General features: G+C 38.0%; 2 protein-coding genes across 3 annotated transcripts in view; one reads left to right on the top strand and one right to left on the bottom strand.

Annotated features, from left to right (window-relative positions):
- The window catches only part of LOC125031104 (hydroxyacid-oxoacid transhydrogenase, mitochondrial-like), a 9,604-nt gene extending 8,894 nt beyond the window's left edge, over positions 1–710 (top strand). Inside the window, exon 10 of the mRNA XM_047621601.1 lies at positions 359–710. Coding sequence (XP_047477557.1) covers positions 359–442 — 84 coding nt within the window. The 3' untranslated portion in view covers positions 443–710. The remainder of the gene's footprint in view (positions 1–358) is intronic.
- Positions 711–3,888: 3,178 nt separating this feature from the next.
- The window catches only part of LOC125031137 (zinc finger protein 706-like), a 9,806-nt gene continuing 1,194 nt past the window's right edge, over positions 3,889–12,500 (bottom strand). For both annotated transcript variants that reach the window (XM_047621670.1, XM_047621669.1), the window contains exons 2-3: positions 6,008–6,159; positions 3,889–5,659 (exon numbers count right to left, since the gene is read on the bottom strand). In XM_047621670.1, the coding sequence (XP_047477626.1) occupies positions 5,570–5,659; positions 6,008–6,151 (234 nt within the window). In that variant the 5' untranslated portion in view covers positions 6,152–6,159 and the 3' untranslated portion in view covers positions 3,889–5,569. The remainder of the gene's footprint in view (positions 5,660–6,007; positions 6,160–12,500) is intronic.

Here is a 12,500-nt window from a genome sequence, read left to right as displayed (position 1 = left end):
AAAAATATAAATATTTGATTAAAGAAAATATTATTGAATGTATCTGGCATTTATGGCTGGCACAGAAAATACCTCTTGCAAGATATCACCAGATTATGTGCATCAATTTGGGCTGTGCTGCCTTTTTCACTACAATAGCAACGTGTTTATTATAAGACTGGTGATGATAATTTTGAAGAAAAAAAAAAAAAAGGTGAAAAAAGAGTAACATCATAAGGAGGGCTCAGAAGGGGTAATTGCACCCTCCAAAGCTTGACTCATGCTGAGCACTTAAAATCAGTTATGCAACCCTCATTTTCATTTTGCATTGTGAATAAGTTTGTATTGGCAAAATGTAAAACCAATTTTCTTTCTACAGCATCGAGTGACAAAGCTGGCACCAAGGGAACAGAGTGAGGAAGACCTGGCAACCCTCTTTGAAAATTCAATGAAAGTTTTCTAAGTTGCAGAAAATATTATGTAATGTCTAGGGAAAATGTGGTAATACTCATTTGAACTGACTGTTAATAGATGTGGTAATCGTACAAGTTGAACACTAATAGTCTATTTTTGAGCAAGTTAAGATGTTTTTAATGCTGTTTAGTGTAAAATTTATAACTTCTATTTTGAGAGACTACACAAATTATGTAATTAATTTAATTTTGACTTTGAAATAATTTATGCAAATAGTTTTCAGAATGATGTTCACAAATAAATGTCTTATTAATGATTAAATTTGTGTTATTTACCAAATGCTTTATAATCTTTTTAATGTTAATGTTACCATTATGGCTTATATGAATGTTATTTATATTAATATTAGCATAGCAACTAAAATTACTTGGGTACACTGACTGTCCTTTGTGAATTTTGTTGCAAACAGGTGGCTTGATTGATTTTTTAATACTACTAGTATCAATAATGTAATTATTATTGTTATCTTAATTATGATAATGGTATTAATATACTAATAGCAATAAATCATAGAACAAATTAAGGAAAAGTGTAAACCAATGAGGTTGGTGTAAACAGGAATATACTCCTTGGTGACTGAGAACTTGGGGAGCCATCTAAGTGTAAACATAATCAATAAAATCAGAGTGGACATGTATATCATGCCATCCCAATACAAGGTATTAAGTAAATAACAGATTACCCCAATGCCAACAGGAGTTTTATTTGCCATATTGGCCAAGGTCAGTTGGATGTTTAAGGGAAAAATTGCACTCTCTAATTTTGGTTTAATGAGTGACTTTAAGCTTACTTTTGAGATGCTGTAACTCCTTAGTGATTGTAGTTATTGCCTTGCAAGTGAATAACTTTGAGCAAGCTCTTGGCATGGAGGTGCCACTGGGAAAGGAGTCCAGTCATGCGTTGAGATGCATGTTCATGCCGCTGAATGGCAATAAGTTAATGATATGAATGTGAATTTATTTGTAATTCTGATGAAATTGTGACATCAAGCTGCCAGTTACACATTTTATATAAATGGTTAATGGTTAAAAGCAAAATAAATGTGCTAGACATCTAAGGTCATATAGCACTATAGTAAATGGTAGTGAAGGGTGGTTCAGTTAGTGATTAGTTGTCAAAGTTGGGCAAAGGATTGACGAGTAAATGGGTTAAGGTTGGGTAAGGTAATGTATAGGGGTTAGATCAAGTGAAGGATGTATATGCATTTGAGGAATGAAAACAGGTTGTCAAAGCAGAAAGTGTGAGAAGTTGTGGGAGGGATCACGAAAATCGGTCCCATTTGGCTGGGCTAAATAGATTATTTAAGAATTTTGTAGAGATGGGGGTAGTAGAAGGACGGGGGCATGTGGAAGAGGGAGTAGTGTTGAGGGAGGTAGTGTTATGGGGAGGTGGACAATAAGGTTGTAAGGTAGTAATAAGGGATGATGGGGTAGTTGATGAAGAAGGTTGTGGGGGTATAGTTGTTGAAGTTGAGCATGTTGGGAGTAGAAATGTCTCCTGGGGTGTTGATTAGGGTGGATACTGTACTAGTCGGCATTGAGGAGGGGGTATTAGTTGTAGTGTTCAGAGCCGTGGTCAAAGGAGAGCCTGGGGTCAGGGAATCGGGCGAGTTTGAATTGGTGGAGCTATTTGATGAAGAGGCAAGCCTCATTGCCTCTAATAATGGTATGGTTAATGGTTATTCATTGTTGGCCATGATAAGCCTGGAATATGTTGGGGAGAGAAACGGTCTACCCCTCAGGGTTGCTTGAGGGGTAAGGGCTAGACAAGCAGGGGAATACCGTGCCCATGGCTCCCTCAGGCCGTTCAGGACTGGCACAAAGTCAGCCTTTCATCCTTTCAGCACGGCTCTCACACCTTAGGAAGTGGATATTAGAAGGAGTTGGTGAAGGGACAGAAAGGAAAAAGTAGGAGGGGGAAAAAAAAAAACATGCAAAATTTGTTGAGTTGAGGGCTGAGTCCCAAGGTTGGGGAGTTCCCCAGCATTGGGTCCCAGTCTCCGCCTCCTAAGTACCCCCACGACAACAACAGGCAAGGGATTGGGGGGGACATTTTATATAAAAGAATTATGTAATCCCGTTCTTCCCTATTCTATATTTGCCACAGTGATGGTTATGCCTGCCTCCACTCTGCAAAATACAGCTCACTGATCTCTTAGCCCCAACTATTCAAGGGCCAATTCATGCATGGGTAGACACATCACAATCCAAGGTGGGCTCAAAGAAACTAAAATAGCCTGAGATGACCTACCATGTATATGTGCCCAGGAATCACTGTTAGATCTGTGGGCATCATTTGATGTAATATTTAAGTTTGTGGTTTTCTTGCTTATGATATCCTTTGCACTCATTCTTGCCATGCATTGGGATTTGTTAATAAATCTTGTGGATGTGGCTGTATGTTATTACAGAATCACTTGAGGGTGTACCGTCCAATCCACTTCCAAGTTCATGACTCAGCCCTTGCAAGTGTTTGAACTGCTAGTTTGATTCTAGTATCTGAAACCTATGCTCATTGACGTAAAGTATGTACTCTGAATTCAAGGTGAAACTGGCAGTTTGCACAATGGTATCAAAGTGGAAGCAGAGAAGACGGTACATCTTTATCTTTTACCTATTACATTGCAGTTCATACAACTTTCATATTAGAACAGTTCTATGCAGGGGGATAAGAATTTAGGGACTGACAGAGACCAGCATGAAGTGATATACAAGTTCTTCATATTCTGGTATCATCCCACTCACAATTTCAGAGCATTTGTATCATGAGTTTTCACTGGGTAGGTGTAGCTCAAGTAGGGCTTCTCACATCTGGTGTCCATTAAATGGGAAGTTAATAAGGCAACCCATTTACAAGAGGTAGTATTGTTTGCTTCACTTTTCCACATTGTAATGCTCTTCAAATCTGGAACTTTTTTAGAGGATTAAACTAATAATGAACTTGAAAAGATTAAAAAAAATATAGATGGTTAACTTATTTTCTTTCGTAACAGTAATGTTCTGACAGTTTCAACCATATTTTGTAGACCAAAGGTATCCATTGTGTGGATCATGAAGCTCCCAACAGAATAATTTGAAACTCTCTACCCATGAAATATTTTTTCAAGATTCTTTATGCATTTTGTATACAAGAAAATGTATAATTTACAAGCCATTTTGGTTTTTTTGTAAAAATAAGTGAATGTTTCTGCTGTAAACCATTATTCCTGTGGTGAGCAGAATATGTGTATTTTTTGTAATTACGATCAGGCCAAGGAATTACTCGGTCTACCAGGCTTTCCATATTCACAATATTCCTTTCATATTAGTTAAATAATAAAAACTTTTGTTCATGAGAAGCAGGCAACTCAAAAATGTGGTTTATGTATAAAAAATAGAATATTCATTCTTCTTTTTTTATACATGAACCACATCTTTGAGAAAAGAAAAGCACAGATTTGTGGTAACACTTTTATTATCCCCATGATTTACATGGATTATATATAAAATATAATAAAACCTTGAGCTAATAATGTTTTTACTTGGTGTATGGGATGACACTTATGGCAATGACAGCAAGATCTCCAGACTATTTGGGATTCCTTTGAAAATAATGAGAGAAAAAAGTACAGTACACTTTCAGATGCACAAAACCAAGCAAAGGAACCCAGGATGACAATTTCTCAACAAACAAATGGCCTTCGCATGTGAGAAAGGAATAATTATAATAATAAAAAAGGGAGTCTGCATGAAGTCATACAATAAGTCACAGAGGGACAAATTGGTCCTCTGGAGAAGCTTGACCTGAAATTCAGGAAACAAAGGCTGTGAGAAGAAAGTGCACCTCCACAAAGCCTCTCATTCTCTGAATATTAGCCAAAAACTGGAATGGGTGATGTGAAGGAGGAGGCAGAGAGACAGAAACTGAAGTTTTAACCAAGCAAAGACAGGAGAGAGACCACCTGTGACTGCAGGTGCTTGCTGAATTCTCAATTAAAGAAATACTAGGAAAAACTTGCTAGATAAGCAATGAGGACCAAATGCCTATGGAGATAATGTCTTCTTAGCATCATCTACATGTTACTTACCAGAGATATAATGACAGGGCCTACGCAAAGGCCTCAGGGTCGAACACTGAAATTCACTTCAGGTAAAACCATGGGTGGTCACAGGTCACATACAGAATGTTTCATGTATTTTTTTTTTTGTTTTGCTTGTCTGTTTTTATTTTATAATTTGTCTTCCTTTTCAATAACAAACTGTTCTAGACATGAGGTAAAATAAGGAGCTTTTAGGAAAATCTGACCAAAGATTATCAAAAAAAGTTGAGGCATATTCTAAAGGGACATAATGGGCTCCTAAATAAATATCCAGGGGTTCCCAGAAGAAAAAGAAAATTATTGACACAAAAGAAAAAAAGAAAAAGACAGACAGAAAGAAAAGAAGAAAAAGAAAGAAAGAAAAAAAAAAAAAATCCATTTCAATGTCAAGTAGCAGCATCAACTCCTACCAGATAACTTTAAATGAAGCGAGCAGCCGAGTCCAATGTTTGCACCACGGAGGGGGACAGCAACGGGCCCGATGTTAAAATGATGAAATGAACATGCATTTTGGTTTAAATATCACAGACTATCATCAAATGTATATTCTTAAAATCCTGACTTCTTTTGCAAGTCAATAGGTTGTGTCGTCGTATATTTTTGGTTTTTCTGCCAAAGTTGTAATATAAGCCAATACAATGTGTAATTTCCTGATTTTGAGAATCTAAGAAACAAACATATCTCTATGTGAACTACAAAGAAAAAAATTGAGGCTAAATAAAGGAAAACTGATTTTATTGAGTCTTGAAACTACTAAAAATCAAGTTTAAACTCTACTGAAATTAAGAAAAGTTTTGTTTAGCATTTCTAAGATAGTGAAGAAAATAAAATGTGTACACCTGAGTAGAAAATCTAAGTCAGAAATCTTGGATTGGCTTTAAATTCTGGCCTCTCACACCCTTTTTCCAAATAATTATTTCATCCTGATCAATAGATTCATATTTTAAAACACTGCCGACAATTCAGATGACGACGGGTCACGTCTTGCTGGAGCCCCAACAGTGTGCAAGTTCAACCTCAGCTCTTCGTTTCATTGCATCAGATGTCCTTGAGTTCCTCAGGCATGGGAGCACCTGGATGCTTGTTCTCAAAGTGTTGCTTAAATGTCTTGGGGTCTGGCATCATGCTCTGAAAAACAAGTTATTTGTCTTACCAACTGACTACTTTAATATCACTTACCCTGGGCATACCTATGTTCTATGACAACTGACATATGGGTAAAGGGAGCACATGGATTGCTATTACTGAATGGCATTACACTGATGACTGACTAGCACTTAAACTTGTTCAGCCACCCAAAAACTTTGGCACTGCTAAAAGGGACAATTATTAAAATTTACAGATGCTCTCATTATTCCATGCCATGCTCTATAATTGAAAACTTTTTGAAGATTAGCCAACAAAAATAGTAGTATTAAGAAAACTGAGAAGGCATGAACTATATTCCCTTCTCATGAAGCACTGCTCATAACTCACCCGACAAACAGGGCACTGATAGGTGAGGGCTTTGGCAGCTGCTTTCTTCTGGGCATTGGCATTGTGGCCCTGTTTTGACTTGATGGCTGCCTGCTTGGCTAGGGCTTTTGCTTGAGACTGGGCTTTTTGATGTCCACGAGCCATTACTGAAACTGCCATGGAAAAACAGAAGATAAGTTCTTTGTTGGTTTCCACTCACCACTAGCTACCTACCACCTATCCCATTTCTACTTTTTATGCAGATACCAGAGCAATGCACCTCCAGAGACAAAGCCCTAAAACCAGGGTATCTGAACCTAATCTTACCTACCTTATATTTATTCCCTAGAGAGAGGGGGACAAGCTCCTCCCCTGTACCCCCCTTTATTAGCACTTCATGCCAACTTACAGAAAATACATTAAGAACTCTGGCTGTGTGAAGGTGTTATGGTCTCTAAGCAGTGGCATGCAGGGAATAATTTCTTTATTTCCCAGTAAATATGAGGCCACTGCAGATGTACCTGTTTTGCTTCTTACTCAATTTTTTAATGCTCTATAAGATGGCAGTGTCCATTTCCCTCCATCTCAGTGCATCGCTCTCGGTAACTATAATTTGTCACAATCATAAATGTAATAGCTATGTACTCACTGCCATACCCATATCCTACATCAGTTTCATTCAAACAATAAATACACTTAAAAATGATGAGAATACAGCCCATAGAAAGTGTTATTTCATCTGCAATACACCCAGAGCAACAGTTAATCTAAATGTCACTTACAATTGGTAATCAGTATCTACACTTACAAGTACATTTGTCAGCTGCAGTTGAACTTTATTATTTGACTGTAGTTACAAACTTTTGATAACTATATTTTAAAGGCAGATAGGAAAAAAAAAAAAAAAAAAAAAAAAAAAAAAATTAGCCATGTATTTCTGATCTATATTTTAATTGCATATATGAAAAATTTCATTTCTTTCACTGGATGAACTCTTACATTATCCTCTTATAGCCAGACATGCCTATTGCTGTCATGAAAAACCAACTCATCATGATGGGTATGGCTAGGGTGTCACAACTTGCTAAAGCAAGTCATGTGAATACCCAGTCAAAAGGCCAGAAAGTTGTCAGAAGTCACCAAAACGAGTGAGATAGAAATTTCTGGCAATGGCATTGTAGAGTTTAGATTGTGATACCTTTGTGATTTTTTCATGTGAATCATCGTATTGTTAATAAATTTTAACATCCAGTTTTTTTTTTTTTCAATAATTATTATTATTATTATTATTATTTTTTTTTTTACAGATGTGAAGCTGATCATGGTGGCAAACAAACCAGCTGAGCAAGTCCTGCCCCCAGTGGAAATAAGCACAATAAAATTCCTCCAGCACCATTTTGACAGAGAATACAGTATGTTCTCTCTAATAAGTTGTAAGAATTAGAAACTTGACTTATCTCTATCATGCCTTACCTACTACCCATTCACTTATCTTTCCCCTTTTAACCCATTGCTGCCAGGTGGTATGCACGTACATACCATGGCATGCCTGGACTATGGTCCCACTTTCCAGGGGCATGCATGGTGACGACACGATCCCCAGGCAGTAGGGCCCAGGACACCACAAATATAACCCAGGAGTGAGGGCTTTCGTATTGGGAAACCACCCGGCGGCATTGGGTTAACTGCACATTTTCCTATGAAATCATAGCCCTTCATCTGCCAGTAACAAATTTTGGAGTTTGATATCAGCAATGCCCCTGACTAGCCTCGAAAAGAATTTTTAATTTGCATGTGGAAAATACCGTTCTGAAGAGAGAATTTTTATTTGCCTTCAGATTGCAACCATTCCACCTCTACATTTCCAAATGCTTATTGCCCACTGTCTTTTGATCTTAATATGTTCATAATAATCCAGGTATCATATCAATTTCTACAAAATAAATAAAAAGCAGCTAAAATATCACCAGTGAATTTTGCCATGTTCACTAGTTGGCGATCACCAGCTTAACTAGAGCATCATTTTTGGCATCTGTGATTTCATAAACAAGTTGTGCATCTGCTTCCCAGGTTGATTGCTAGTTGCAAGCTCTTTAATACCTAATAATCATAATTGATTATGTCAGTTATAATTAAACCATACTTATATCTTAAACTGACTGAAAATAGATATGATGGTAGGGTGTGCAAAATGCAAGGAGGAGGTAGGTAATCTGATTTGGACAAATAAAGCCCAACAAAAAAGATGAAGATGACCTATATGTGAATATATTACAAATCAATTCTATCCATGAATCAGATCACCCCCCACCCCCTCTACTAGATGGTTCAGTAAGTCTTGGAATGAAAACTAAGGAGAGAAAATGAGTCCTAAGTCTCTTAATGAGCCCAAAAGACAACACTGACTGTAGAAAACAATCACCCAAAAGTCAAGGTAATCCTACAATATTTATCCCTTGCTGTGACTCAAATGCTCACTGTGGCCTCAGCCCCACAGGCAATTCAAGCCTTATTATTCTGAATATATATGGTGGAGGTTTGTTGGCCTTTGCCAGGACACAAAAGATACAGGAGCTGTCTCAGGCAGACACAGTCCTAGGTTCAAGAAATACTTTTCTCTTTAATATAAATGTTACCGGGAAATGGCCAGATTGAACTTGCCTCAGCCCAGGAGTTGTACTAGATAGCTTAGCACTGAAAAACAGTTCAAGTGTACTTGCCATTGGTATAATTGACACAAGGTCCTCTGCACTAACAAAAATTTGAAGTTCATTGGCTTACTGTTAAGTAGAATAATAACTACATTGGCTTTGGAAAAATGGTGATTGGAAGGCTTTTGGTTTATATGGCAATCTTTGTGATAGTTTGTGCATTTAGGAAGAGTTCACTTGTCTGTCTGCATTTTAGAACAAATCATCCATGACCAAATCTTGGTTTGGATTTTCCGATTTTTTACTTTCTTTTAAATGCTTCGATTTACCAATTTGAACGAAAGAACAAATAAACCCCATTCTTAATGCAAGAATACCATAAAGATTGCTGCAAGAACCCAAAACCTTTCTAACCCAGGAGCTTTGACCCCAAATCCTCCTTGTCATACCATCCCCCCCTCTTGTTTCCTTTCATTCAATTAACCCCTTGGTGACGGGTGAAGAAAACTAAAAACTAAAAACAAACTCTATGCTCTGGTGATCAATGGCAACGCGCCGACTTTGAGCGCGGGAGTTTGGTACATTAAGTTGAATCACCGGTTCATAACGCTTTGGCGTGCTGCTGCGGCAAACAGCTGCATGCCACATTTTGTGGCATGGGGTGGGGGACCTAATTTTTATTTTATGCAGTGTGTGCAGAAAATAAAAGCTGGAAAGAATTACTTGAAGTGTGCACAGTACATATAGGGCAAAAAATTATCTTGGTTAGTAAAACTGTTATTACATAAGACATCTTTGGGAAAAATATTCCTTTGAGCTCTATACTCTGCAAATAGACTTAACAAAATTTAGCCTAGTAAGCTGAAATAACCTTAGTAAATAAATTAAAATGGAATGCACAAGCTACAGTTAACACACGTGCTGAATACCCCAATTCAAGGTGAAAATCGAGCTGCACCAACACACTTGGGATAAAAGGCTAAGGCTCCATAGAACTTCCAGATAGTTTGACGTCAAAAAAGAAATAATTCATAACTCCATTTTGAGAGGTTACACTTAGTGGTTTGTTGCCCTTGGTTATCCTTTATGGTTTGGATGTAGTAAGGGAAGGCAAATTGAAGATATTTTTGTTGAGGACAAAAAGTTGTGGAAATAATCTACACATTAATGGTAATGCCATAAATAAAGGAAAAAGATTGGTAAATGTTAAGTTTCATCCAGCCTCCGACTTTCGAAACCACTTTTTTTGGAGTGTAATCTCCCCTCGTAGTTTAACGCTGTTATGCTGTTGCTTTCCGTCGCATTTGACTCGTTGATGAGTAGCGGAACTTGTATTCCCCGACGGCAAAGTTGATCAAATGTGTAAGATTCGGCTTCGCACTGTATTAAGGGGGGGTAATTAGCATGATTTACACACAGAAAAACAAGAAAAACACTAAATTAACTTAAAATCGGGTTTGTTGAAACTCTACGGGGACAGTGGCCATGTTTCACCTATGCAATTACGGTATACAATTCGGCGGTTAAATCCAGGATTATTTTTTGCCTGATTGACGGACAATACAAATGAATCAAACCATGTTTGGGCACAATCAACTTTTCAATATGAAAATGCGTTTCGAAAGTTTCCAGATGACCGTTTCAAATTCATACACAAGCTTCATTAATAGTTCCTCAAATAACAACGGTATTTTGATTGACTGCGATAATAAATACAAAGCAAAGAAACAAAAAAAAGCGCTACTGACAGTTACGTGTCGCGCACGGAGACCGTGCCGCAACGGCACACGCAGTCTCCGTGAATTTTATTCTCAAACAAAAAACTTACACATTTTTGTAACACACCTTGCAAACTTTAGTGATGATTGTCGTCAAATATGGTAACCGTTCAATACTTATACTTGTCTTAAAATGTAAGATGGAACTTATTGACCTTTGCCTGAGCCGAAAATACTTCGGAGGCCGTGGCGAGGCTTCAGGCCGCGCAGCCAAGCCTTATTGCTCGTCCCGCGGAATTATGAAAGCTTTAGCCTGATTTCGTCGCGCGCGGCCACGACACCCACTGCGGTCGGTTGCAATAGCCAAATCGGAAATAATTTGTATTAATAATGCATGTATTATTATCCTATTAAAAGTATGCATTTTTATTACATTAATTGGCTTATTACTTGAAATGTACTTCGTGCAATAACTATGTAGATTTCGGCGGTTCTCGTTAAACGTTACTTAAATTTTACTAACCTTATATCGTCCCGTCTCCGTTATTAAGTTTTACAATAACACGTCCTCGGCGTAGCAATATTTCCAGTTATACGTGTATTTCGCAATTTGTAAACATTTCTGCCGGCTACTATATTTTTTTTTCACACGTACACTTCCTTGACCACCGGACAGATACACACTAAAGGTTTTCCATGGGCGAGGGCAGGGCTTTCCGAAAAAACTGTTTTTGATTGGTCAGAAAACTGTGACGTCATTGCCTGAAGTTTTCATTGGCTAGAATTTCTCAGTCTGTAATCGCCAAGTTGTCAGTAATTGGTCGTTATACATGGTGTCCTTGTCTTACTGTTTCACACATTAATAATTTATTATCGGTATTTCAGAAGAAATATGTCTTTACGTGCGCGAAAAAAGGTATTTGCTTTGTATTAGGTTTTATTTTACCATATGCATACAAGCAATCAGGTAAGTGTGAGCTCTTACCCGATTTTAATCGCTCTCTGAAGAACTACCATCCAGAGGAACTGTGTGTGGGGGGGGGGGGGGGGGGCAGGTGACGGAAGAATTCTTTCTTTCCCGCCTTGCGGCGTGTATAATTCTGCCGCTTGTGAAAAACATGAATTAATCAATTCTTTTTCAACACCATGTAACCATGGTGTTGTAGGTTACGGTAGGCAGCCCATCCATCACCGTATATCACACTGTCTGGTTTTATATATTTCTTAATAAGGGGTATGAGCGTGTCTGCACTGCGGTCAGTGTCAACCAATGGCACAATTAATTTCCTTTTACTCACACGCTCAATACCCCCAAAGACCCACACCTGGCTCTTCTTCTTTATGATTTGCGAAGTTCTAGCTTCGCCCGGGACCTGGCTCAACTGTCTGCCCCTCTTATACTTACGGCGCACGAGCAGCGTCTCGTCTATCTCAAGTATTACACCGGCACCTCCTATTGAATTTTGATTTTGTAACCAATATTCGGTTACTTCAGAACAAAAACTCCTCCAATCTACGCTAGTTGGCTTAGAAACGTGCCTTTGTAATCGCTGGTCGATAAAACGCAACTTTTACGCCGTTTTGTCTTTGCTATTTTTTCTATCTGCCACAATACCATATATGTCGATCTTCACGATATTTGCAAGGTAAATCGCAATGCGGGCAACTTACCGCTCTTGGCAAAACACCGTGTGCTCTCAGGAACTCTACAGCGTTATCATTTTTTTTCTTCAAAATAATCAGATATAACTCTATAGTAATGCGGGTCACAACCTACGCACCTGAGATCCATTTTGAGCAAAGATTTGGTATATTTGCTTTCCTTGCCTTGTGATTGGTTTATAGCATTTCCTGTAATGCTTTTGGCTTTCGTGACAAATGTCACGCGGATGTGGTATTGAATAAAAGTTTCAAAAGGTTTCGTGCGCTGTTCATGCGGTAACATTGTTGATTTTGAAAATCGCGCGCAATTCTTCAGTTCCCTCTTGCCCGTAATATGGACCATACACATCGATTTGCGCAGAGTAAGAAATGTCATAATTACTGTAAATACTCGATTTTATGATGGTATTACTCGTGTATTGTCAGACATTTTAATGTAGAAAGAAAATCACCTTCATGTAAGTTTATGGGGAATTTTTGTAG

The sequence above is a fragment of the Penaeus chinensis genome, chromosome 12, assembly GCF_019202785.1.
Source record: "Penaeus chinensis breed Huanghai No. 1 chromosome 12, ASM1920278v2, whole genome shotgun sequence".
Classification (NCBI taxonomy): domain Eukaryota; kingdom Metazoa; phylum Arthropoda; class Malacostraca; order Decapoda; family Penaeidae; genus Penaeus; species Penaeus chinensis.
This window is presented reverse-complemented; position numbering and strand designations above follow the sequence as displayed.